At 46.3% G+C, this 23,395-nt stretch overlaps 1 protein-coding gene across 2 annotated transcripts in view; it reads right to left on the bottom strand.

Annotated features, from left to right (window-relative positions):
- Nucleotides 1-23,395, bottom strand: part of TM6SF1 (transmembrane 6 superfamily member 1) — a 507,967-nt gene that overhangs the window by 267,183 nt on the left and 217,389 nt on the right. For both annotated transcript variants that reach the window (XM_085644277.1, XM_085644276.1), the window contains exon 4: nucleotides 4,228-4,331. In XM_085644277.1, the coding sequence (XP_085500403.1) occupies nucleotides 4,228-4,331 (104 nt within the window). The remainder of the gene's footprint in view (nucleotides 1-4,227; nucleotides 4,332-23,395) is intronic.

Here is a 23,395-nt window from a genome sequence, read left to right as displayed (position 1 = left end):
CTTTACAAAGAATACCATAAGAAATGAAAAAAATATATATCGCATTAGAATTCCCCAGTAAGAGTTGGCTGAAAACTTGAAATGTATATATGGGGAATGTTGGTTGCTGCCTTTAGAGTCATAAATTAATGATCAATGGTTACTACAGGTGAGTCTCGACCTTGAGTGGACACAGTGTGGCCAGAGATGAAAGTGTCCAGATGTCTGGCATGGGGGAGCGCATGATCACTACATGTGCTAGGTCCAGATTGGCTATGTGTTCCTAACTCATTTGGCATCTAACTTTATGGTGTTTTTCCAGAGTGCACGTACCCCCTCAGACAATGTGTGCTTTATTGGGGCACTTCCCCCTAATCATTGTAATGTTGTTGCGCCTATCTGTGGAAATGATCAACAGTTTCCTGCCCAAGTGTTTGCCTGCCAGCTACGCACCCTTCCACCTGTGACCTATCATTCATCAATCACCGGGCCTAGGTCTCAGGGCCTGCCTAATGAGTGAATCTGTTAATAGAGACGAAATTTCATTTTCATCGATGTATGCATCGTTTTCCATATTAACATCGGTATATGTTATGTTTGTTATGTTAATAGCTTTAGAGAGAGCACTGTTACTTTATAAATGTGTCCTAGCTCTAATGTAATGTCAATGAGGAAATGAAAACCAAAAACAGAGCTAAGCTATTCAGTATAAAGCAAGGTTTTAAGGCATTAAAAAAAAACATCATATCTTGTGTTGCATGCAGTGGCAATGGAAGAGAGTTTCATAGTCCAGCTGCACTAACTGAGAACGATCTGCCTCTCAAACATTAAACGCCTAAACTTGGGATGATGACCAGGTGCATGTCAGATGACCCAATATGCGGACTGTGCAAACTTATGCTGAAGGTATTAGGGTCTTGTATTTTAGAAGACCTTATGAATACAACAAAGAGATTTTGACATGATCCTCTTGGGCAGAGATAGCCATAGCGCCCAAGGTGGAGGAATGCTGAAGCCATTATAGCACCAGTGGATGCATTTTAAATACACTGCAGTCGATTCAAAATGCCAATGAGGACCCAAAAACAGATTATTGCAGTAGTCACGTATGCTCAAAATAGTCAACTGCATCATCAAAGGACTAATGGAAAGGGGAAGAAGTGTAAAAATTTCCCACAGGACACGCAGCAATGAGAAATAAGTGGCAAATAGCTGACTAATATGATTAGAGAGGAATAGTTTCTCATCCGTATAGACTCAGATTGCGAACTGACCCAGCTGGACAAGGAGCAGAGTCCCAGGAAGTCGATAAAAAGAATCATCAGGCAAAACCCGTGAGGGGCTGTTCTTACAGCAGCGAAGAACATCAGTATTGTCCACAATAAATTTCAATGAGTTGTTGGACAACCAAAAAGTAAGAGACATAATGCACTGAATATAAAGGCTAAAAAGAGTAGGGTTGAGGGCAGAAACTGGAGGAATACTCCATGCCAATAGCTTAAACTCTGACTGGAATGGTGAAAGACGAACAGCCTCACATCTCTCCTCTACACAGGACTCCTACCACTGCAAAGCGGAGCAACAGGTGCCAACCTCAGCCAGTCTGGTGAACATAATGATATGGGACACCATGCCAAATGCAGCAGATAAATCAAGTGATACAATATAGCTAGATGACTAGAGGATATTCTCAGGTCGACAAGGAAAGAATCTATGGCTCTTTCTGTTCCAAGTGCAGGGCGAAATACAGATTGAGCTGAATTTTGTAAATTATGTCTTTCAATAAATTCAGATGCCTGCCCATTTCTAGATTTTTCCAAGATCTTAAAAGGAAAAGGCAACAAAGATACAAAGATAAGCATGATGGGGGTAACATCCAGCATTTTCGTAATGCAGAAGTGTGCACCATAGTTTTAGCTTTATAACTGGCAATGTTCCTTCCTTCCTTGGATTATTCCCTTTGCAAGTCAGCCATTTCAGCCTTCAACAACCACATAACAGCCAGGCATATTAAGTAGCTCGTGGGGCTGTTCTAGAACTGTATTTGTGTGTAATTTCTAGCATTATTGGTGAGAGGAGCAATGGCATGCACCACCAGCAGCGGCCCATGTAGGTAAGATCGGTGGGGCCGGGTTGGGGGTAGATTCGACAGACGACCACGAGGGAAAATTAAATAAATAATACATTTTCCATTGTCGTCTGTCGAAATCTCCCCTCTACCCGGTCCCACCGCTCTTACCTGCGCAGGCTGCTGCTGTGCATCAGTGGACCCTTTTTAATACCACAGTAGAAGGACCATCTCCTTCTGGGTAGTCCTTTCAGCTGTGGCACTGGATTGAACTGTCTTCTGGACCACTAGTCTACATTCTGGTGCCGATTCCGATCCTGTAAAACCCGGGTACAAATGGTCGTACGGAGCGTTTTCTCCGAACGACTCGTACCCGGGAATTCCACCGTACAAACCAGCAAGTACGATTCGTACAGATATACCTTTTCCGTACGAATCGTAAAAAACACCGTGCGGCTAAAAAATACATACAATTCCGATCCTGGACAGCGCGTACGCGACGTCCGCACAGAGTCAGGTAGCTTTTTACGGACCAGCAAGTACGATTCGTACCCACAGCACTCCGCACGGCTATATTTTTACGGGAGCCAAAAAGTGCCGGAAAAGCTAAGTACGCCGCGATGCACGAGGAAAAGAGGGCCCGGTACGCGCCGTACCCCCACTCCCGTATATATGCGCCGTACCCCCACCCCCGTATGTACGCGCCGTACCCCCACCCCCTTATGTACGTTCCGTACCCCCAGCCCCCCCGTATGTACGCGCCGTACCCCCAGCCCCCCGTATGTACGCGCCGTACCCCCAGCCCCCCGTATGTACGCGTCGTACCTCCAGCCCCCCGTATGTACATGCCGTACCCCCACCCCCATATGTACGCACTGTACCCCCAGCGCTATGCGCTGGGGGTACGGTGCGTACATATGAGGTGGGGGTACGGCGCGTACATACAGGGGGCTGGGGGTACGGCACGTACATACGGGGGCTGGGGGTACGGTGCGTACATACAGGGGTGGGGGTACGGTGCGTACATACGGGTGGGCTGGGGTACGGTCCTGGGGTTCGGGGCGTACAGGTGCGGGGGTGGGAGACGGGCCTGGGGTGCGGTGCGTACATGTGCGGGGCTGTTGTATGGTGTTGGGGTACGGTGCGGAGGGGGGTACGGTGCTGACACACGGGGGTACGGTGCTGACATGTGCGGGGTGAGGGGGGCTGTACGACTCGTATCCGGGCACAAGTTTACCCGTGTACATGTGTGCTACAGCGTTCGCTCCGTACGGGGCCTTTTACATGCGGTTGTGTATTCGGACAGGCGGTACAGATCGTACTTGCGCGCTCGGACTTCTGTTTTACGATTTGCACGTAAAAATGTCCAGCTCCCTATCGGACACTTTTCCCGACGCTATTCGGACGTAAAAATTTACGGCTCCCTCTCGGACCATTTTCCCGACGCAATTCGTATGTATTTTTCACGTACGAATCATACTTCGCAGTTTGTACGGTACTTGTACGATTCGCACGTGAAAATATACGGATACGATTCGTACGCAGATTTTTTTACCCGGATCGGAATCGGCACCTCTATGTTGCTGGCAGTGGTACTTTCATTTTAAATGACAAAATTAATGAAAGATTGCATAGTTTATAGGTTTTCAAGAATACACAGGCGATATCTGAAATGTGTTAAAGAATTTAAATATGTGAAAGATCTTGTTTGATAAATCATCAAAATTCTAAGAGATCAAAAACAATGTTTTTACGCATTGTTAAGATTTACAATGACAATATAGGGTTACATGTATAAAACATATTAAACAGTTTTCATAAAGTGCATGTATTACACCTTTTCTAAAACAAACTGCTATGAATATACATTTCTGGTCAACTTAATTTTAGGTGGTCTCGTTTTCATTTATCTTTCTATCTGTATGATTGTTTTAAAATGTGGACTAAACTGGCATGCTGTTGTGTGCGATTTTGAACACTCAGGTTTTAAAGTTAAGGTGTCTCTTCAGGCCAAGGACAGCATGTGCCTGTATTCAAATTGTAGCTATCTATCCTTAGGTATAAAATTCTAGAACCGTCAAGCCACTCATTCCTGTCGCTAGCATTGTGTAACAAAATCACTCTATACATTGTTTAGAAAATGATTAATTGCCCGTACCACACAGAAAAAAACAACTTACTCCCATGCAATTGCTGCCACCATTAAAAGGTACATAAGATAATGAGCAGATCCATCCCAATAGCAGATTAAATGTCCATAGGCAGTGTTCAGATATGGTTGACCCTAGAGAGAAATGCAAAATCAAAATAAAGCCGGACAGATGTTGACTTTCCATTATAAACAGCATTTCATTTTAAAATATATCAAATTATCGTTTTAAGTTCACACTTTATAAGTGACACACACACTCTAGAATTGACTCAAAAGTCACTGCAAAAAAGATTTACCTCCAGCAGTACATTTTGCATTTACAACTCTGAAACAACAATTATGAGCTAGACATGATTCCTTATAGTTTTACGGTGATGTGCCCCTTTGTAAAACCCTCTGTTTTTTGGATAGCAAGAAACAAATATGGTAGTGTGGTTTGATTTCTGCTGGCATCCTTTATCTCAAAGAAGTTTGTACAAGGATCTTTAGCAATACCTTTGTATTTCTGCAATTACAACTTAAACTGGAAAGGAAAGAACAATCTTGTTACAGAGTACTGATGAATTTACAGGACAATAGGAATGATGAATGGTAATGTATGACACAAAGATAAGAGGTTCCTTAATTCTAAAACCTTGAGTTTATTTCCAAGTACTGGTGAAGATAAAGAGACTCAATCTGCTGATAACATTAAACATTTATGGACAATAGTGATATTAGAGAATATATCAAAGAAAACAGATTTAAAGATCTGGTCTGAACTCAGTAATATGAAAATGGATCTTAACGTAATGCTTGTTCCGCCAAGAATATTGTTAGGATATATTGCACGCCAGTGCGAAAAGTTTAAATTATTAGTAATAGACAACTGCTGGGCATATGACTCCATGAACTAATGTTTGGGTCATATGATTTGGAAATGCTTGAAAATTGGATTTGACTTGGGTAATGTTTATGACAGAGTGGAATTGAGTCTTTGGAAAACTTTAGTATGCTCCCCTCTTTGACGGTTTTACATGCTTTCACAGATAACTGAAATTTGACATTAGGATAAAAAAAAGTAGCTTTCATTGCAGCCAATAAATTAATGCGGAAAACACAAGCCACATGTGCCCGAGGAATTGAAGAATGGATTATAGATACGATTTTGTGATTTGGATTTCATAATGTGATATTCTTTAATACTAATCAGATACTTGGAAATGAAAAGGTGAGGACAGTGCAATGGCCTATAACGATAAGTGTTTATTGCTCTGCTAAATCTATGGTGTTGTGTATGTATTTTTATTCTTTGCCTCCAGTCCTTTCCATACTTATATTATTTCACAAAAGCAGATATCTCATTTTGAGAACAGTTGTAGGTGGAAAGGTAATTTTAATTTACTGCATGAATTTATCCTTACCATTAGTATTGTATTACATGTCTTGATTCTTATTGTAAATTTTATAATATAAGAAAAAATTATGTATATAATAAAAGTGAATCACAATATTCGAATTTGGAAGATGCACAGAGTGTTTATAGTCGACAGTACAAGAGGAGTATTAAATAACCAAATTTAGAGGGTCTATACTACATTTCTTACTACAGGTCGATCTAGTACGCATTATGCATCAAAACTAAATAATGAGGAATACACTCAGGACATCATTAATCACTCACCAGGGAGTCATGTGCCACAACCTGCTTTAACACTTAGTAACTCCTTCAAAGAATAGGATGTGTATTACTTTAGTGCAAACTTTTGTACTGGCATTTATTCACGTAATTCAGAAAAATCTGATAGAAATAGTTCATTTGGTCATTCACAGTTCAAACAATTTTTATGGCAATTAAAAAACTGCCTTGCCTTAAAAGTGACATGTTAATCACTTCCACAGAATATTGCAAAATAATTAGCTACGTCAAAATACTGTTCTTCACCTTCCAGAAATATGTTTCAAGCCGAGGACAGTAGTACAACACAGATTAACAAAACACAACTATTGGTGCTAACATCTACATGCTATCCCCAACACTGTTCTTTTTTTAAAGAAAGTGGTCAATGGTCATTTTTGTCTAACATTTCGTGTAACACTCTTCTACTAATGCTTTACCATCCCACTTTGCACCACTCTAGACTTAGTACTCCCCCTCAATTACAGGTCTCGACCTTTAATCTATCACATAGTCCTCAACTGCATTGGCAACCTCTATGTTATATGGAGTCTCTCTCCATGATAATTTCAGAGAAAATCTCACACTTTGAAACGTGGGTGAGAATGCCATACACAATAGCTACATTCCGCACAGCATTTGTAATGCTGATATTAAGTTAAGTAAAACCTTTGCGGTTATTAATCAGCCTCTCTTGTCCCTTTGCCATTTCAGCAGTATAAAAGATTCCACCTGAAAAACTGCATAACAATCTGACGCATGCAATTCAATATTGAATAAACTAGGGGATGTCAAACAGTGACAATAAATTTGCCAAAAATAGTGGTGTTACTCTCCACTGGGATTAATCTACAGGAATGTCACATTTCCTTTAAAAACTACTAAATGACATGACTCTTGCACCTCTGGTTCTCCTAATGACTCTTACACCACCATTAGCTTTAAATCCCATGCCTCCTATCTGTCCTGGCGCAGACACTAGACCTTACTGCATTCTTGTCTTAAGGCCAATTGTCTACTAAATTTAAATGCTCCATTAATCGTTCTCTGTCTCCCTATACCTCATTTCCGTATTTTCAACAATGCACTTTAAATATCAGCCCCTACTCAGCTCAGATACTTTATTGAATCCAAAACGTTCCTTGTGTTTCAGGTCCCCTTTAGACCCAAACACAGTACCGTGCATCCTTCTTGAACTACTGAATAATTTCAGGGTGCTATGTGACATTCATTGTGTCAGTGCACTATTTCAGTTGGCTTGGTCAGCCGTGTTTAAAAAGGTTGATTATGCTATTCTGGTGAACCCCTCTGTGACTCTGGGTTTCATTGTTCCTTTACTGCTTCAGGTGTTTTTCAACTGAGTGGAAGCAGGCAATTGTGGGTCCATTTCCACAGCCATGAGGCAAATGTGAAGTGTCACCCAGTCTTTCTGTCTGTCACCTACCCTTTTCAGTCCTGTTTTGAGTCACTTGCCTCACTCATCTGGTTTAATGGCTTCCACTTGTACGTGTATACAGATGGCTCCCAGTTCCTCCTTTGGTAGCATGGATAGTCTGTGTGTGGAATACAGTGTCTCATGGTGGTGTCCCTCACATCGGTCTAAAAAAGCAAGGCTGTATTGAAATAAACATTAGGTGAGTGGGTAACGGCTTGAGAAAGCCTTGAAACTGTGTGGCTGATTTTCCTCTGTGTGCATATGTCACACTTTTGCTGGAACTTCTGCACTGCAACTTTAATTGATGACCATGAAGGTTTTGTCAATTTAGGGGCTCATTACGATGGCAGAACGATCGCCCGCCATCGTTATGAGGTTTACCCCCGCCAAATTATGATGGCGGTAGGTATCGCGGCGGACGAAAAGTCCGTCCTTCGCTTTTTCACCGGTGGCAATCTTCACAATGGCTGCCGGGTGGAGCAGGGGCACTAATATAGAATATGGTGGCGGTGCCTAGCAGGGGTTGCCGCCATATTAGGATGTCGAGTTTGAAAGGCCTTTCCATGGCGGCGGCAAGGCTGGCGGGTATTGGGTCCAGGGGCCCATTGCGGGCCCCCCTTGTGTCTAGGGGAGGCGGGGTACACTTGGGGGTTCCTATGGTACCCTTCTACATTTCGCTGCACCAAGTGGCAGGCACCGTGTGGTGCCTGCCATGTGGTGCGGTAAAATGCCTGGCATACAATTTTAACATCGCGGCGGGTGGTGTCAGCACCCGCCGCAATGTTAAATTGCAGAATTCGACAGCCATGGTGGCGGTCGCATCCTAATTCCCGGTGCGGGACCGCCGCATGTCTGGCGGTTGGTCCCAACTCCGCGGGGATGGCGGTCGGACTCAGGTCCGCCCGCCATCCTAATGAGCCCCTTAGTTCCTGAAACCCTCCCAGAGTTCCAATGCTCACATAGCACATTTCACAATTCAAATTAGGAACCAAGAACATTCCAAAGAATCCATATGTTCCTACACATTATTGGCTCAAAAATGAACACTGGGGCCACTCAGTTGCTGAATTAAATAAAAATCACTCTCTCAGCCTACTCAAAGTCTCAAACATGTTTATTGACACATAGCAAAGAAGGTAGTAATTATGAAACAAACCAACTTAATTTTGCCCCTCCAATGTTATTGACCATATTATGCTAGCACATCTAGAAATTACATTAATTATATACATTTTCTTCACATAAGCAATGCAACGAGTCACATGACAAAGTAAAACTACTGATAATAGGAGCTTGAACAGGTGCCTCTCATTCTCATGAGAAACAGTTGAAAGATCTTGAACTAAGATACAATACAGATCAGAAACTTCTCTGCTGAGCTAACAGGAATCTAACTTTCTTGCTTACAAGTGCCAAGGTGAAAACAAGGCTTACAGACAAGAAGTCCTGCACATGGTGGTGCATTGTAAACGCGGTTTCAAATTTCCATGGCTGATGTTAAGTGACATTTTCATAATTATAATATTACCCCCTCATTAACATCTGGACGAGTCCCCTGCTATTGAACCTATGGAGATTGGGAGTATCCAGGCATCTCTGGTGTGGGATGAGAAAAAAGACGTAGGAATTGTATTCGACGAATGCATTGTAGCAGGGCAGGATATTTTAAAAGGCCGTGTACAGCTAATATACCGACTGCAGCAAAGGAAACAAGGTGGCCTGCCAGTGAATGAGGAACACATCATTCATCCTGAACTGATTCCTAATGACAGAGCAAGTACTGTGGAAAAGCACAAATATCTTAGTATAATACTGTCCCTTGACAAGAATACTTAAAGAAATCATTGAAAAAGTCTGATAGAGAGCACAACTAAGTTCAGGATTGATAACTGCCAACACCCCAATTCTCTTTTATTTATGTCTTGTTGCCATGGATATACTAAAGCCTTATAGTTTGACCTCAACAATATCCCCCATTGCAAGATCATGCTGAGCCCATCTTGGTTGACCAAATATAATCCTCTAATCAAATGGTGACTCCAGTCATGTCTTTTTCCTCAACTCCTTGAAAGAACTGTTGCTTTGAAGCATTAATGCTATGAAATGTCATGCAGATTTGTGGAGCACACAATCACCTGGAAGGGTATCCTGACACTGAGCAGGTGTAAGTCTAGCCACATCTGGGGCCTGGTGAGACTACTAGAAAAGACAGGTCTTCAGCTTCAAGACATGAGGAGGAGGCTTTTATGTGTAGCTGGATGTTGTTCCACACTTTAGGAGTGACGTAGGAGAAGGTTTCACTGCTGGATCTGGTTTTCCATATGCGTGGGATTTGTGCAAGTAGGAGTCTCGATGAGTGGAGGTGGCATGAAGGTATGTGAAGTGCCCAGAAAGTGTGGATGAGGAGTTTGAATTCTATGTCAGGACCGGAGGCAAGGATTATGCTATTCTTGCTTCACTTTATTGAATAGCAGCCTTTCAAAGTAAAACACAATAAACTATCATTCCCATGAAACCCTGGGAATGTTAAGAGGAACAACAATAGAGTTCAACAGATAGATTGTCCTTTCCGCTTTCCACCAATCAGGGGGCTCAGCCGGATCATAGTCCCTTGTCACTGGCCCTTCCTCCTCTTTCTTCGCTGCTCGCAGCCTGAGATAAGTGCATATTGTTCATTCTCATGTTTGTGGTATCTGCTTGAGTAGAGTTTATTTGATCTGAACTTTGAAAAATTGAGTTTATTTGAACTGAGTATTGACGCGATATGAACATGTGCTCTGATCGAAGTTTATTGCTGCTCGTGCTTCAGGTTACATTCGGCGCTCGTGGTTTGTTTTTTGGGTATTTTGTACTTTGTCTTTAATTCTGTGGGACCACTCTTTGGCGTGGTATTAATTCCTGTGGCCTTGAGCTTGGAGGCCCGGCTACGGAAGCGGGCTCCGCTCCTATGCGGCCGCATTTGGGGCAGGCTCAGTGGTGCTGTCCTCTAACCGTCCGAGGGCGCCTAATTGGCGCTGCTTGGCCACGGCACACACTCTGCATTCTGCGCATACCGCACATTCCTGAAAATGGAGCTGCAGCGCCGCGGGGAGCCTGGTCGGGCTTGAGAGCTTACACATGAATGTGCGTGTCTGTATTGCCTAGTGGCAGAATTTGAATATTTGTTCCTACTGGGGTCAGTGCTGGAGCACTCTGTCAGTTTCATGCCCGTTTAGAGCGCCCGTAACGCTCCCACGCTCTCAATAGTGTGCATGCTCTGTCCTGCTGGGACCATCTCCCAGACCTGTTGCCCTCATAATCTTTGCCCCAGGGCTGCAGTGTCCCGGGCTACGGCCCACAAAAGAGCGAGGCACGCCCTCAGTGTATTAAGGCTGACACCCAGCCCCCGACATAAGGCATACTACATGCCAGGCCAAGTCGTCCTGCTAGCTGTAGGTGTAACACCCCCAAGCTAGGAGTAGCTCCCACATTGAGCCCTATTTGGATGACCAAGGGGTGGAGGAGGACCCACTTGGGGCACTTCCATGGGATGACGGAGTTCTATGATTCGGTGGACGCATCAATCTATAGGGCTTTTCTGAAGCCATGGCTCCTCTAGAGGAGCGCCCTTCGCGCAAGCTTGCGATAAACTGTCCGGAGCCGTCCTGATTTCCGCAACGCCAATCCTACCCAATGCAAGCCCCCCTCCTGACGTACAGCCACCACCACCAAAGCGCTCCCATGATAAAGGGGTAGATATGGATGTGTTTGCCAGGCTTAAGCAGGCATTTTTGGCCAGCACGGTTCCCCAAGCGCTTACCTCAGACCCCACGGATGGGGATCACAGGGACACAGACAATGACGCAGGCCTCTCCCATCCCTGGCTCCCCTCATCACAACACCCCCCCCCCTCCCACAGGCTCAGGCCGACCTGGGTCTATGTGGGGACATGCTGGACCCAGATGAGTTCCTTCCGCCAAGGTCTTCAGAATGGGCTCCCTTGGACAAGGGAGCCCAGGTCGGAATTATCAAAGGCGGAGCGATCTCACCAAGATATCCACACTTTACCATACAGCCCTGAATAAGTCACGGGATACTTCCCATTGTGACGAAACACGTGTTGGCTGGTTGTGTCCATTTATGATAAAGATTAAACAAATTGAAGAAAGTGTAAACAACTTAAGTGGACCTTGTATGGCAACATTATTGATGTAAGAGACTTTGCTTACCATTGTATTTACCCAATAACGTGTGCCCGGGACTTTGGTTGTCTAAATTTGTGCAGGTCTCTGCCCACGCACACATTGGGGTTTTAGGGTATTTCCCCTAACCTGGTTGCACCGTTTCACAGTCATAGCGAACATACTAAATGCAAACATAGCAAGGCGCCATACTTCCTGGCACATCTTAAACCCTACCTTTCAGACAAATCCCAATTTGGAGATCGCAAGTCTGGTTTCCGGTTCCCCTGGAACTTTCTTGGGATTCTCCAATCCCTCTCCCCTGTTCCCAGCTCTCCTTCTCAATCCATCTCACCAGCCCATCTTGCAAGGGTCTCTAGCCCTTATGGCGTGGCAGATTACAGGGGACAATGGTCGGTCCCGGGCCTTTCGGGAGCGGCTGAGAAGTTCATGTCCAAGGCCTGGGCAGACAGTACTGTTAAAAGATACAAATCCACAGGAAGAAGGTGGTCTCATTGGTGTTTGCGACGGGATCTCGATCTCGTGGCAGCAGATTTAACCCACATTTAGAATTTTTTGGCTTACTTGGCCGAGGAGGGTTTGGCGTACAGGTCCATCAATATGTTCAGATCCGGCATATCGGCGGGTCATGTAGTGATGGATGGATCCCCGGTGGGAGAGCATCCTTTTGTTGTGCGCTCCTGTGGGGGATTAGACTTTCCCTTCCCCCGGAACCAACATACTCCTCTCTCTGGGATGTGAACCAAGTGCTCAACCTTTTCCTCTCTTGGCAACAAAAAGATTAGTCTCCCGAAAGGAACTTTCGGCTAAATTGGCTATGCTCCTCTGCCTGATTTCTTGTAGGCGAGTTTCGGACGTCAGGGCTCTGAATGTCTCCAGCAGAATTTTGTCTCCCTCCGGGGTCACTTTAACTATCCGTTGTTGGACAAAGTGTGAAACGAAATCCATTTCTGATCCGGCCTTCCCGGATTCCCCCAAGTTGTGTGTGGTGTCCTGCCTCAAGGCATACGAAGAGATGTCGGAGGAATTCCGCCCTCAGGGCGCACGACAACTTCTTATTGCTCTGCGGAAACCCCACAGAGCTCTTTCCTCTCCCACGATTGCCCGGTGCGGACATTGGGTGATGCAGGAGGCAGGCATTGACCAGCGGATGTTTGGGGCTCATTTTACCAGAGGGGTGATGGCTTCTAAAGCATTTTCCTTGGGAGCTTGTCTGCGAAGACCAGTCTGCAGCATTAAGGATATCCTCCACTCTACCTTCAAATGGTTTTACTTTAAACTGGTTCTGCAGATGGCTCACTTGGTGGTAAGTAAGCTTTAAACAAGCATAATCCTCGCCTCCGGTCCTGATATAGAATGAACAATTTCCTAGCTATTGTAACGGAAAGTTTCAATTCTATTAAGGACTCGGAGTCGAGGATTTTCCCACCCACGGTTCATCTATATATGGAACCTCCTCACCCAGGTTGAGGAGTAAGTAATACTTTGTTTATACATTGAACTTGTATTTTCTTGTAACTGTGTCATTGCTGAAAGATACAAGATTGCGTAAGTTTTTCTTGCAGGCTAATCCGTAGCCATCATGGTGTCCTAAAACATGTCATTTGGATACAGGATCAGACGCAGGCAAACAAGATTCATGAATGGCTGATCTCGCGCGACAAAAGAAGAGGAAGGGCCAGTGACAAGGGACTATGATCCGGCTGGAGCCCCCGTATTGGTGGAAAGCAGAAAGTACAATCTACCTGTTGAACTCTATTGTTGTTTCTCTTAATATTCCCAGGGTTTCATGGGAATTATAGTTTATTGTGTTTTACTTTGAAAGGCTGCTATTCAATATAGTGAAGAAAGAATAGCATAATCCTCGCCTCTGAGTCCTTAATAGAATTAAAACTTTCCATTATGATAGCTAGGAAATTTTTCTTTATGCTCGTTTGTGAATGGGGAGCCAGTAGAGCTCCTGCAGGTGTAGTGTGATGTGAGTGCAGTGTGGGAGATTAGGAGAGTGATTCAGGCAGCCGAGTTATGGTCTGCAGCCTTCCGGTGAGTTTTTTTGTTAATCCAGGCATAGAGGGTGTTACCGTAGTCCAGTTTACTTGTGACCAGGGCATTGATGACTGTTCTCTATTTGCTGATTAGGAGTCATATGAAAATCTTCCTCTGCATCTTCAGGGTGTGGAAAGATGAGGAGGTGACAGCATTGACTTGGGAGGTTATGTTGAGTTTGCTGTCAATGATGACCCCAAGGTTCTTAATCTGCTCACCAAAGAGAAATGCAATATTTACGACAACCATCTCTTCACTTGATCCAAAAATCCATAGATAGAAGCAGCTGCTGTAGTCCATCTGGACATATGATGGGGTTTTCAAAATGTCTTAAGGAAAGAAAGGTAAATATACTTCCTCTGCATAGGGACTTTGATTGTCACAAAGAACTGTGGCCCGGGATCAAATTACCTTGCAGTCACATTTGTGTTTTCACTAGGGCAGAAAACAAGAATCTAAATGAATAAATCTCCAATGACTTAACCCCTCTACTTTGTCCCTACATAGGACAAAGGATGACATAATTGTATGGAGTACAGGGTCTTGAAATGCACCACAGGAACATGAGTCCTTCACCTTAGAGTCCAGCACTTCTTGATTAGGTAAGTCAAGCACTTATTTACACAAAACTGGACCATTTGAATGTAGATCATTTTATGCCATAATGGCTGAGGATTAATTGGAGCAACCAGCCCTCCCTTGTGCCACCTTTACAGATATCAAGTGATTCCGTGTGAGTTATGCAAGGCTCAGGCTGCAAGCCAGGTTTTTTCTCCAACAAGGTGCTTTGGAGGGTTCATTGATGGGCTTGGCAAGTGCCAAGAAGATACATGCATCCATCATCTGGCAACTCTACAGTAGCTTTGTGAAAAACAGCTCTATGTGGAATCAGAAAATTATTAAATGCTTTCCACTTCAGCATTTTGTCTCAGATTCATCCATTTGCGCTCATATGGATGAGGGACAACAATCTGGGCATTTCTGAAGTGTTCTTCCCCACTTGACTATGGCATTTGTAGTGATTCAATCAAAAGTTAAACATTGGTAACACTTGCCACAGCTAGTACAGGAAGAAGTTGTTTCACTGGGATTTGTAAACCAGAATGGATTTTCAGAACCTGAAAGGAGGTTTCATAACCACTATTATATTGCTTCACCCTGAATCTGCAAATACATTGTATAGCTGGATGAGTCAAATGTAGTGATGGGCATGGTTCTTTCGCTCCTACCGCCACAGATTGACCAAATGCAACCATTAGATTATTACACTAGGAATCGCACCCTGGCCTTAAAGGAATATTCTGTAAGTGCTCTAGAGCCTTGAAGTCTTCCTTCAGGTAAGTGTAACAGTACATGTTATGTGCCAACAAGAAGGGCATTTAAACAAGAGATATGGAAGGCAAAGTAGGATTATAATGAAGAGCTATGGAATAAGCTGTTATGTGCAAGCTAATCAAATAACATCAAGGTTTCTTGGGAAATAATCACCAACCTTGAAAATAGCTATTAACCACAGAAAACTCTAATCTGCACGACAGCACATTCCTGTTGGCATAATGATATTGGATGCAAATGAGTGTGTTGTATGTTATGTGTCCTGTATTGTCCCATCTGTCTTTCTTTCACGGATCTGATTATGGGCATCACAGACACAGTCTCTCTCAATACGACTCAGCTAAATGATAATACTAATATTGTAAGAGAAAAATATATCACATGTTTTCCACTAATGGTGATGTGTTTATTGGGTTTTGAATAAAGTTATTAACAGTGTTCCTGGAAAGAGAAACCTTTCTCTCGTATCTTTCCAGATCTAAAAGAAAAAACACTACAGATTGTGTATTGTATTATACATTTATTTTGTCTTGAAATCTATTAAGGAGACCAGTTGTTGAGTCGCTCGCAAAATAGGAGTGTTAACAGGTATCATCTTTGTGGTCCTGTTGAAAAGCCTTGAGGTAAAGGCTTGAGACATGTAGACCTTGAGACACAAAAACGTATGCCTCACAACTTCCCCTTTTTAACCATACCAGCAAAAGGTCAGAATAAAACTTTTGTTCATACATACTTAGCCAGGTATTTTTAACTCTAGATAAGACCCTCCCACTCTTATGCCTATCAACTCTGCTTAGTGTTTGACTAAAAAGTGCTCACACATCTCTGTTGCAATCACAAGGAGATGATGGACGGAGTGCTGAAACTTTTCAGACACTCACCCCCAGTCACAGGTCAGGGTTGAATCCATCATCATTCTTTAGCTCACTTTGCCACCTTAGTTCAGACCCAGCTATATGCAAATCAGTCTTGACCCTGTGCCTCACAGGAACAGCCCAACCCGAACTGCCAAGCCAGGTCTTCCCTGAACCGGAATCAAGCATCCTGGGACCAGTTTTGGGCTAACAGCCCTCATCAGCCAAGCTAGCTTGAATCCAGTGGCAAAGTGTTAGACCTGGCACCTTGGCGTTAGTCTCCCTTCCACTTTTTGTCGCTGTGCCTCATGTGTTTTGCTGGTGTTAGCTGCTCAGAGCACTGTGCCACAGCCAACCAGTGCCACAGTGCAAGTGCTCCCTATTTAAAATGTATATGTTGGTTGGATTCCATGATTGGCTTATTTGGTTTACTGTCAGACAACAGTAAAGTTCACCAGGAGTGCCCAGGGCTTGTAAATACAAATGCTGCTGGTGGGCTTGCAGCACTGGTTGTGCCACCCACAGAAGCGGCCTAGTAAAATGTGCCTAAGGTCTGCCATTGCAGAACCTGCGTGCAGTCTGGTACTGTCATGCTGACTGGGCAAGTGCACCCACTTGCCAGTCCCTAAACCTTCACTTAACTTCATATTAGTCACCCCTATGGTAGGCCCAAGGGCAGGGTGCATTGTAAGCATAAGGTAGGACAAGCTCTGATGTGTGTGGCATGTCCTAATAGTGAATTACAGCCATTTTCGTATTTCACTATTGCAAGGCTACCTGTTCTCCATAGGCCAGAATGGGCTGTTAGAATTGTTACATTTATGATCCTAACAGACCCAGGGAACATGGTAGAAATTCGAGTTTAGTATGCCTGAACTCAGAATAATAAAATACATCTTTTAGTAAAGTTTATTTTAATATTCTGTGTTTGCAAATGCCACTTTTAAAAAGTTGGTATTTGCTTGCCTAACCATTTCAGCCCGATTCTGCTATGATGTGTATCTGCCTGTCTGGTTTGTGTGAGTGACAGAGCTGGGGAATTCCAGAGGGGCAGGGCTAGTTAGCCTGGTGGTGAATAGAGAGATTGACATGCAGATGGGTGGGAGGAGTACACCTGGACTCTGAATAGGGCTGTGCTCTGCCTCCACAATGCTGGCTCCACCTCCTGTGGAGCGGCTGATGTCTCTGCCCTGCACCCTGAATAGAAAGTCAGAGTCATGTCAACAAAGTGCTCAGGAACTGGTTTGGACTGAGCAAAGGCCCCTCTACCGCAGAGGAACAAAGGATTTAGGGGTATAAGTATTGGGACCCTGCTCCCAAGAAATTAGATCCTGCTCGACAAGAAGAACCTCTGCCTGAGGAGAAGGAACTGGGAAAGCTGTAAGGAGGAGTACTGTCCCTGACCTGGGGGATTGGCCTGCAGTGGTTGCCTTGCTGCTGAAAGAGAGGAGAGACTACAAAAGACGTTATTTCAACTTGTGCTTAAAAAGATCTCCAAGGTCCTGAGTAGAGCTGGCCTCCTGTTAAGAAGTCCCAGGAACAAAAGGACTTCACCCCCAGCTTCCCCCTGAACTTTGCTGTGGGAGTTCTGACCCTCCTAGAGTGCTGGAACCAGTTTTGGGGCCTCTGGGAGCTGTGCCTGCTATTGGGAAGCTGGCCAAGAAGAAAGAATTCAAAGATCTCCACTTTTTCACACACAGCCGGCTTAGCGAGAAAATTTCCGCGCTCCGCCTGTTAGCGGGCAGAATTCTATCGCTGCGAACATCGTCGCTCTGAGATAAGCCTTGTCTGCTCGCGCCAAGCTACCTAGAGGATGAGCAGGGGTTATTTTAGGAGTGTAACCCCTTACCCTGACTAGAGGAGAGGGTCCCTGCTTGTCACAAGTACCTACCTGTGCCAACCAGAGATGCCCAATTCTAACATTGGTGGCAGCGGTGGGATCCTGTATTTGCGATTCATGTACAGTGATTGGTGAACACCTCTTAGTGAGTTCAGACCATAACGCAGCTACATACTTTTAATTTTTGTTTGCCAAGAAAATCTCCAGTTTTTTAAATCATGCCTGGTTCAGTCGTTGTGGAAAAGGCAGCATCTGTGATCTCTGATCTTGAAGGAATAGAATGGGAAGACGAAAGATTAGAGGACTACACATTAGCCCAGCTGAAGGGCTTCTGCAAAAAGTTTGGAGTTTCCCCGACTGGGTGCAGAAACAAAACCCAATTCCAAAAGGCGCTGAGGGCCTGGATTGAGTCCAGATCACATGAGGAGGCAGACATAATTGAACCAGCAGTAAGCATCCATAGCTTTGGCAGAGGCCTGTCGCCAGAGGAGTTGGCGGACAGGAAAGAAACCCGAGCACATGAAATAGAGATGGCAAAATTGATTGGGGAGTTGGAAAGCAGAAAGTTGGCTCTGGAAGAGAGAAGAATTCAACTGGAGCATGAAACAAAGTTGAGGGAGATAGAGCTGAAGGCTAGGAGTTTAGAACTCACTCCCTCTGGTGGCAGCACACCGCCAGTGCAGGTAGAATCAAGGGTGTACATACCAAATTCTTTAAAAATGATGACATAGGGCAGTGGTTCAAGGCCTATGAGGTAGCCATGTCCTCCCACCGGGTCCCTGAGAAGGATTGGGGAGCGGGGTTGTGGGGACGGTTCCTGAGTGAGGGGCGGGACACACTGCTAGACTTGCCTTCAGATGTTTATAATTCTTATCCCCATATGAAAGAGGCTTTGATGACCAGGCATGGATTGACCCGAGTTGTATAGGCAAAGGTTCAGGGGTTGCACAAAGATTCCAAACAGTACGTATGTTGAGTATGTAACTTTTTTTTGCAGAGCACTGGATGGTTGGGTGAAGGGTAGCAAGCTTGATGATTTTCAAGGGCTTCTTGATTTAATGGCATGGGAGCACTTGTCCAGTAACTGTTTTCCTGAGCTACGCCAGCACCTGATTGATAGTAGGCTGACTAACCCTAGAAAGCTTGCTAAAGAGGCGGACCGCTGGGTCAGTACCAGGGTCCACAAGGGTCCAGTGGGAGACTCTGCTAAAGGTGGGCAGGGTCCCCAGCAGAAGAGTGGGGGGGACAAGGGTAAACAGAGGGAGTTCCCAAGAAGGCCCCAAAGTAATCCCCAAGGGAACCAAGGTAAAGGTTCTCAGCCTCCCCCACCCCAGAAGCCGACCGGGGCCCCGACAGGTCCCCCTGTTCAGAAGGGGCCCCTAAAATGTTACAAGTGTGGTAACATGGGGCATTTTGCCTCTGATGTAAAGTGTCCCTTGTATGGTAAACCAGCACCCACTGGTGCTTCCCCTGGCAGATGGCTAGTGTAGCCTTGGGGGAGGAGATGGCAGTCCAAGGTGGGTGGGGTCCCGCAGAGATGTCCCTTGTCTCATTAGGAGACTGAGATGGTCCCCCAAACCCAGCTGCATGATAACACTAAGAAATACAGGCAGTGGGTGACCATCAATGGCCGTAGGGTGGAAGCTCTGAGAGATACAGGGGCCAGTGTGACAGCTGTCAAGTGTCACCTGGTGTCTCAAGAGCAGATGGTCCCAGGAGCATTCTATCCGGTTGTTGCCACTGACAACACAGAGTCACTGCAAGGTGGCTCAGGTTCCCTTTGAGTGGGGGGGGGGGGTCTCTGGTACTCTTCAGGTAGCTGTGAGGCACGCCATGCCTGTACACTGTCTGTTAGGGAACGACTTGGAGAGCTCACCTTGGGCTAAGGTGGAGCGGAGTGCTCACCTGGAGATATTGGGTATGCCGGATTGGGCGTGTGTCACCACACGGTCCATGGCAGCAAGTAGAAGTGCTCAAGAGGTCCTGGAGCCTGAGAGGGAGGCCCAGGGACCGGCCTTAGAGAGAAGAGGCAGGGGACGCGGGAAACCGGCCCCTGAAGTTCCCACGGCCCAGGAGGAAGCAGACCTTGAGGGGGATGCCCTGGAGCCTACCGGGGAACAGATAGCTGAACTGGGGGACCTGCCTGAGCTGACCCATTGGCAGCAGGAAGGAGGCCCCTCCAGGGAGGACTTTTGTAAGGCACAGAAAGAATGCCCTTCTCTCGTGGGTATGTGGCAGCAGGCTGCAGACCAGGCCGCAGGTGATCAGTCTGGGTCACATTTCATTTACTGGGAGAATGACCTCCTATATACAGAGCCTAAGGTTGCTGAGCCTGGGTCAGCCCGTGCGCTGGTGGTACCCCAGGACTTCAGAGCCTTCCTACTGGGGCTGGCTCACGATGTGCCATTGGCAGGACATTTGGGGCAGGACAAGACCTTTGAAAGGCTTGTCACCCACTTTTATTGGCCCCAAATGCGCAGGAGTTCCGACACTCACTGCAGGACATGTCAGACTTGCCAGGCAAGTGGAAAGAGTGGAAGGAAGCAGAAGGCTCCACTCTAGCCATTCCCTGTAGTCGGTACCCCATTCCAGCGAGTGGGGATTGACATTGTGGGGCCACTGGACCCCAGGACAGCCATGGGCAACAGGTTTATCCTGGTCCTGGTGGACCATGCCACCCGGTACCCGGAAGCCATCCCTCTGAGGACAGTGACGGTCCCCATGGTGGGACGTGCACTGATGGGAATTTTCTCCAGAGTGGGATTCCCTCTAGATGTGGTGTCTGACCGGGGTACCAACTTCATATCCAAATATATGAAATCCCTTTGGCAAGAGTGAGGTGTAACCTACAAGTTCACCACACCTTACCACCCCCAAGGAAACGGGTTGGTAGAGAGATTCAACCGTACCCTCAAGGGCATGATAATGGGTCTGAAAGAACCCATGAGGCGTAAGTGGGACGTCCTCTTGCCATGCCATCTCTTTGCGTACCGTGAGGTGCCACAGAAGTCTCTAGGGTTCAACCCCTTTGAGCTCCTGTATAGCCACCCAGTGAGAGGACCTCTAAGTCTGGTCAAGGAAGGCTGGGAGCAATCTCCCAGGAAACCTCCACAGAATGTATATAGCTACATGCTGGCCTTCAGGAATCAGACTAGGCGATTCAGGCAACTTGCTGAGGAAAATCTGGAAGCCAGCCAGGAGGAGATGAAGCGATGGTACGACCAGAATGCCACTCTGGTAGAGCTTCAGCCTGGACAGAAGGTGTGGGTCTTGGCCCCCGTGGAGCCTTGTGAGCTCCAGGATAAGTGGACCGGTCCCTTTCAGGTTGTGGAGCGCAAGAGTCCTGTTACCTATTTGGTGGACTTGCGGTCTCCAAGGAACCCCTTAAGGGTCCTTCATGTCAACCGCCTCAAACCCCACTTGGAGAGGTCCCAAGTGGGCATGCTCTTGGCAACAGGTGCTGGGATGGAAGAGGAGACCGAGCCTCTTCCTGACCTCCTGTTAGCCCAGGAGCAAGATGGGTCAGTGGATGGGGTCATCCTCTCTTCCGCCCTGACCCCTGAGCAACAGAATGATTGTCGCCAACTGCTGGGACGATTTTATGATCTGTTTTCCCTGGTTCTCGGTGTCACTGATTGGTGCGTCCATGATGTGGACACTGGGGATAGTACACCTGTGAGGCACAAGGCCTACAGGGTGACTGACAGGGTGAGGGCATGCATCAAGGAGGAGGTCTCCAAGATGTTTGCACTTAGGGTAATGGAGTCCTCCAGCAGTCCTTGGGCCAGCCCAGAGGTCTTGGTCCCAAAGGCTGCAGCGCCGGGAGCCACACCCAAACTCCGGTTCTGTGTGGACTACAGAGGACTCAATTCAGTCACCAGGACTGACGCACACCCCATCCCCAGAGCTGATGAGCTCATAGATCGGCTAGGGGCTGCCAACGACCTCAGCACGTTTGATTTAACGTCTGGGTACTGGCAGATCGCCTTGACCGAGGGGGCCAAAAAAAGGTCAGCATTTTCCACCCCAGATGGGCACTACCAGTTCCGGGTTATGCCCTTTGGGATGAAGAATGCCCATGCCACCTTCCAGAGGTTGGTCAACCAGGTGTTGGCTGGACTGGATTTGTTCAGTGCTGCCTACCTGGATGACATCGCAGTGTTCAGCTCCACTTGGGAAGAACACCTGCGCCACCTCTGGGAAGTGTTGGTGGCGCTGCGGAGGGCAGGCCTCACGATCACGGCGAGTAAGTGCCAGATCGGGCAGGGTTCCGTGGTGTACTTGGGGCACCAGGTGGGGAGCGGCCAGGTGGTGCCCCTTCAACCCAAGATAGAAACCATCCTGAATTGGGAGTCGCCCAAAACCCAGACAGAGGTGAGAGCCTTCCTAGGCCTCACCGGGTACTACAGGAGGTTTGTTAAGGGGTATGGCAACATTGTTGCCCCCTTGACAGCGCTGACTTCTAGGAAGCAGCCCAGGAAAGTGATTTGGACTGACACCTGTCAGAAAGCTTTTGAGGCCCTGAAAGCTGCTATGTGCACGGCGCCCGTGCTCTTGGTTCCCAACTTCTCCAAAGAGTTTATCGTTCAGACAGACGCTTCAGAGCATGGTGTGGGGGCTGTTCTTTCACAGATTAATGAGGAGGGCCTAGATCAACCTGTAGCCTTCCTTAGCAGGAGGTTACTTCCACTGGAACAGAGATGGAGTGCTATTGAGCGTGAGGCATTTGCTGTGGTCTGGGCGCTGAAGAAGCTAAGACCCTACCTGTTTGGGTCTCACTTCCGGGTTCAGACAGACAACAGGCCCCACAGATGGTTGATGCATATTAGGGGTGTGAATCCAAAGCTGTTGAGGATGTCCATTTCCCTACAGGGTATGGATTTCACGGTGGAACATCGCCCTGGTACAGATCACGCCAATGCTGACAGTCTGTCCAGATTTTTCCGCCTTAATGATGAGGAACTCCCTGGGGTAGGGTAGTTCTCCCCACATTTCAGCTGGAGGGGACACGTGTTAGACCTGGCACCTTGGCGTGAGTCTCCCTTCCACTTTTTGTCGCTGTGCCTCATGTGTTTTGCTGGTGTTAGCTGCTCAGAGCACTGTGCCACTGCCAACCAGTGCGACAGTGCAAGTGCTCCCTATTTAAAATGTATATGTTGGTTGGATTCCATGATTGGCTTATTTAGTTTACTGTCAGACCCCAGTAAAGTGCACCAGGAGTGCCCAGGGCTTGTAAATACAAATGCTGCTGGTGGGCTTGCAGCACTGGTTGTGCCACCCACAGAAGCGGCCTAGTAAAATGTGTCTAAGGTCTGCAATTGCAGAACCTGCGTGCAGTCTAGTACTGTCATGCTGACTGGGCAAGTGCACCCACTTGCCAGTCCCTAAACCTTCACTTAACTTCATATTAGACACCCCTATGGTAGGCCCAAGGGCAGGGTGCATTGTAAGCATAAGGTAGGACAAGCCCCGATGTGTGTGGCATGTCCTAATAGTGAATTACAGCCATTTTCCTTTTTCACTATTGCAAGGCTACCTGTTCTCCAAAGGCCAGAATGGGCTGTTAGAATTGTTACATTCTATGATCCTAACAGACCCAGGGAACATGGTAGAAATTCGAGTTTAGTATGCCTGAACTCAGAATAATAAAATACATCTTTTAGTAAAGTTTATTTTAATATTCTGTGTTTGCAAATGCCACTTTTAGAAAGTTGGTATTTGCTTGCCTAACCATTTCAGCCCGCCTCTGCTATGATGTGTATCTGCCTGTCTGGTTTGTGTGAGTGACAGGGCTGGGGAATTCCAGAGGGGCAGGGCTAGGTGATGGTGATGAATAGAGAGATTGACA

The sequence above is a fragment of the Triturus cristatus genome, chromosome 3_1, assembly GCF_964204655.1.
Source record: "Triturus cristatus chromosome 3_1, aTriCri1.1, whole genome shotgun sequence".
Taxonomy (NCBI): domain Eukaryota; kingdom Metazoa; phylum Chordata; class Amphibia; order Caudata; family Salamandridae; genus Triturus; species Triturus cristatus.
The sequence above is the reverse complement of the archived record's forward strand: the minus strand, read 5'-3'. Positions and strand labels throughout refer to the sequence as shown.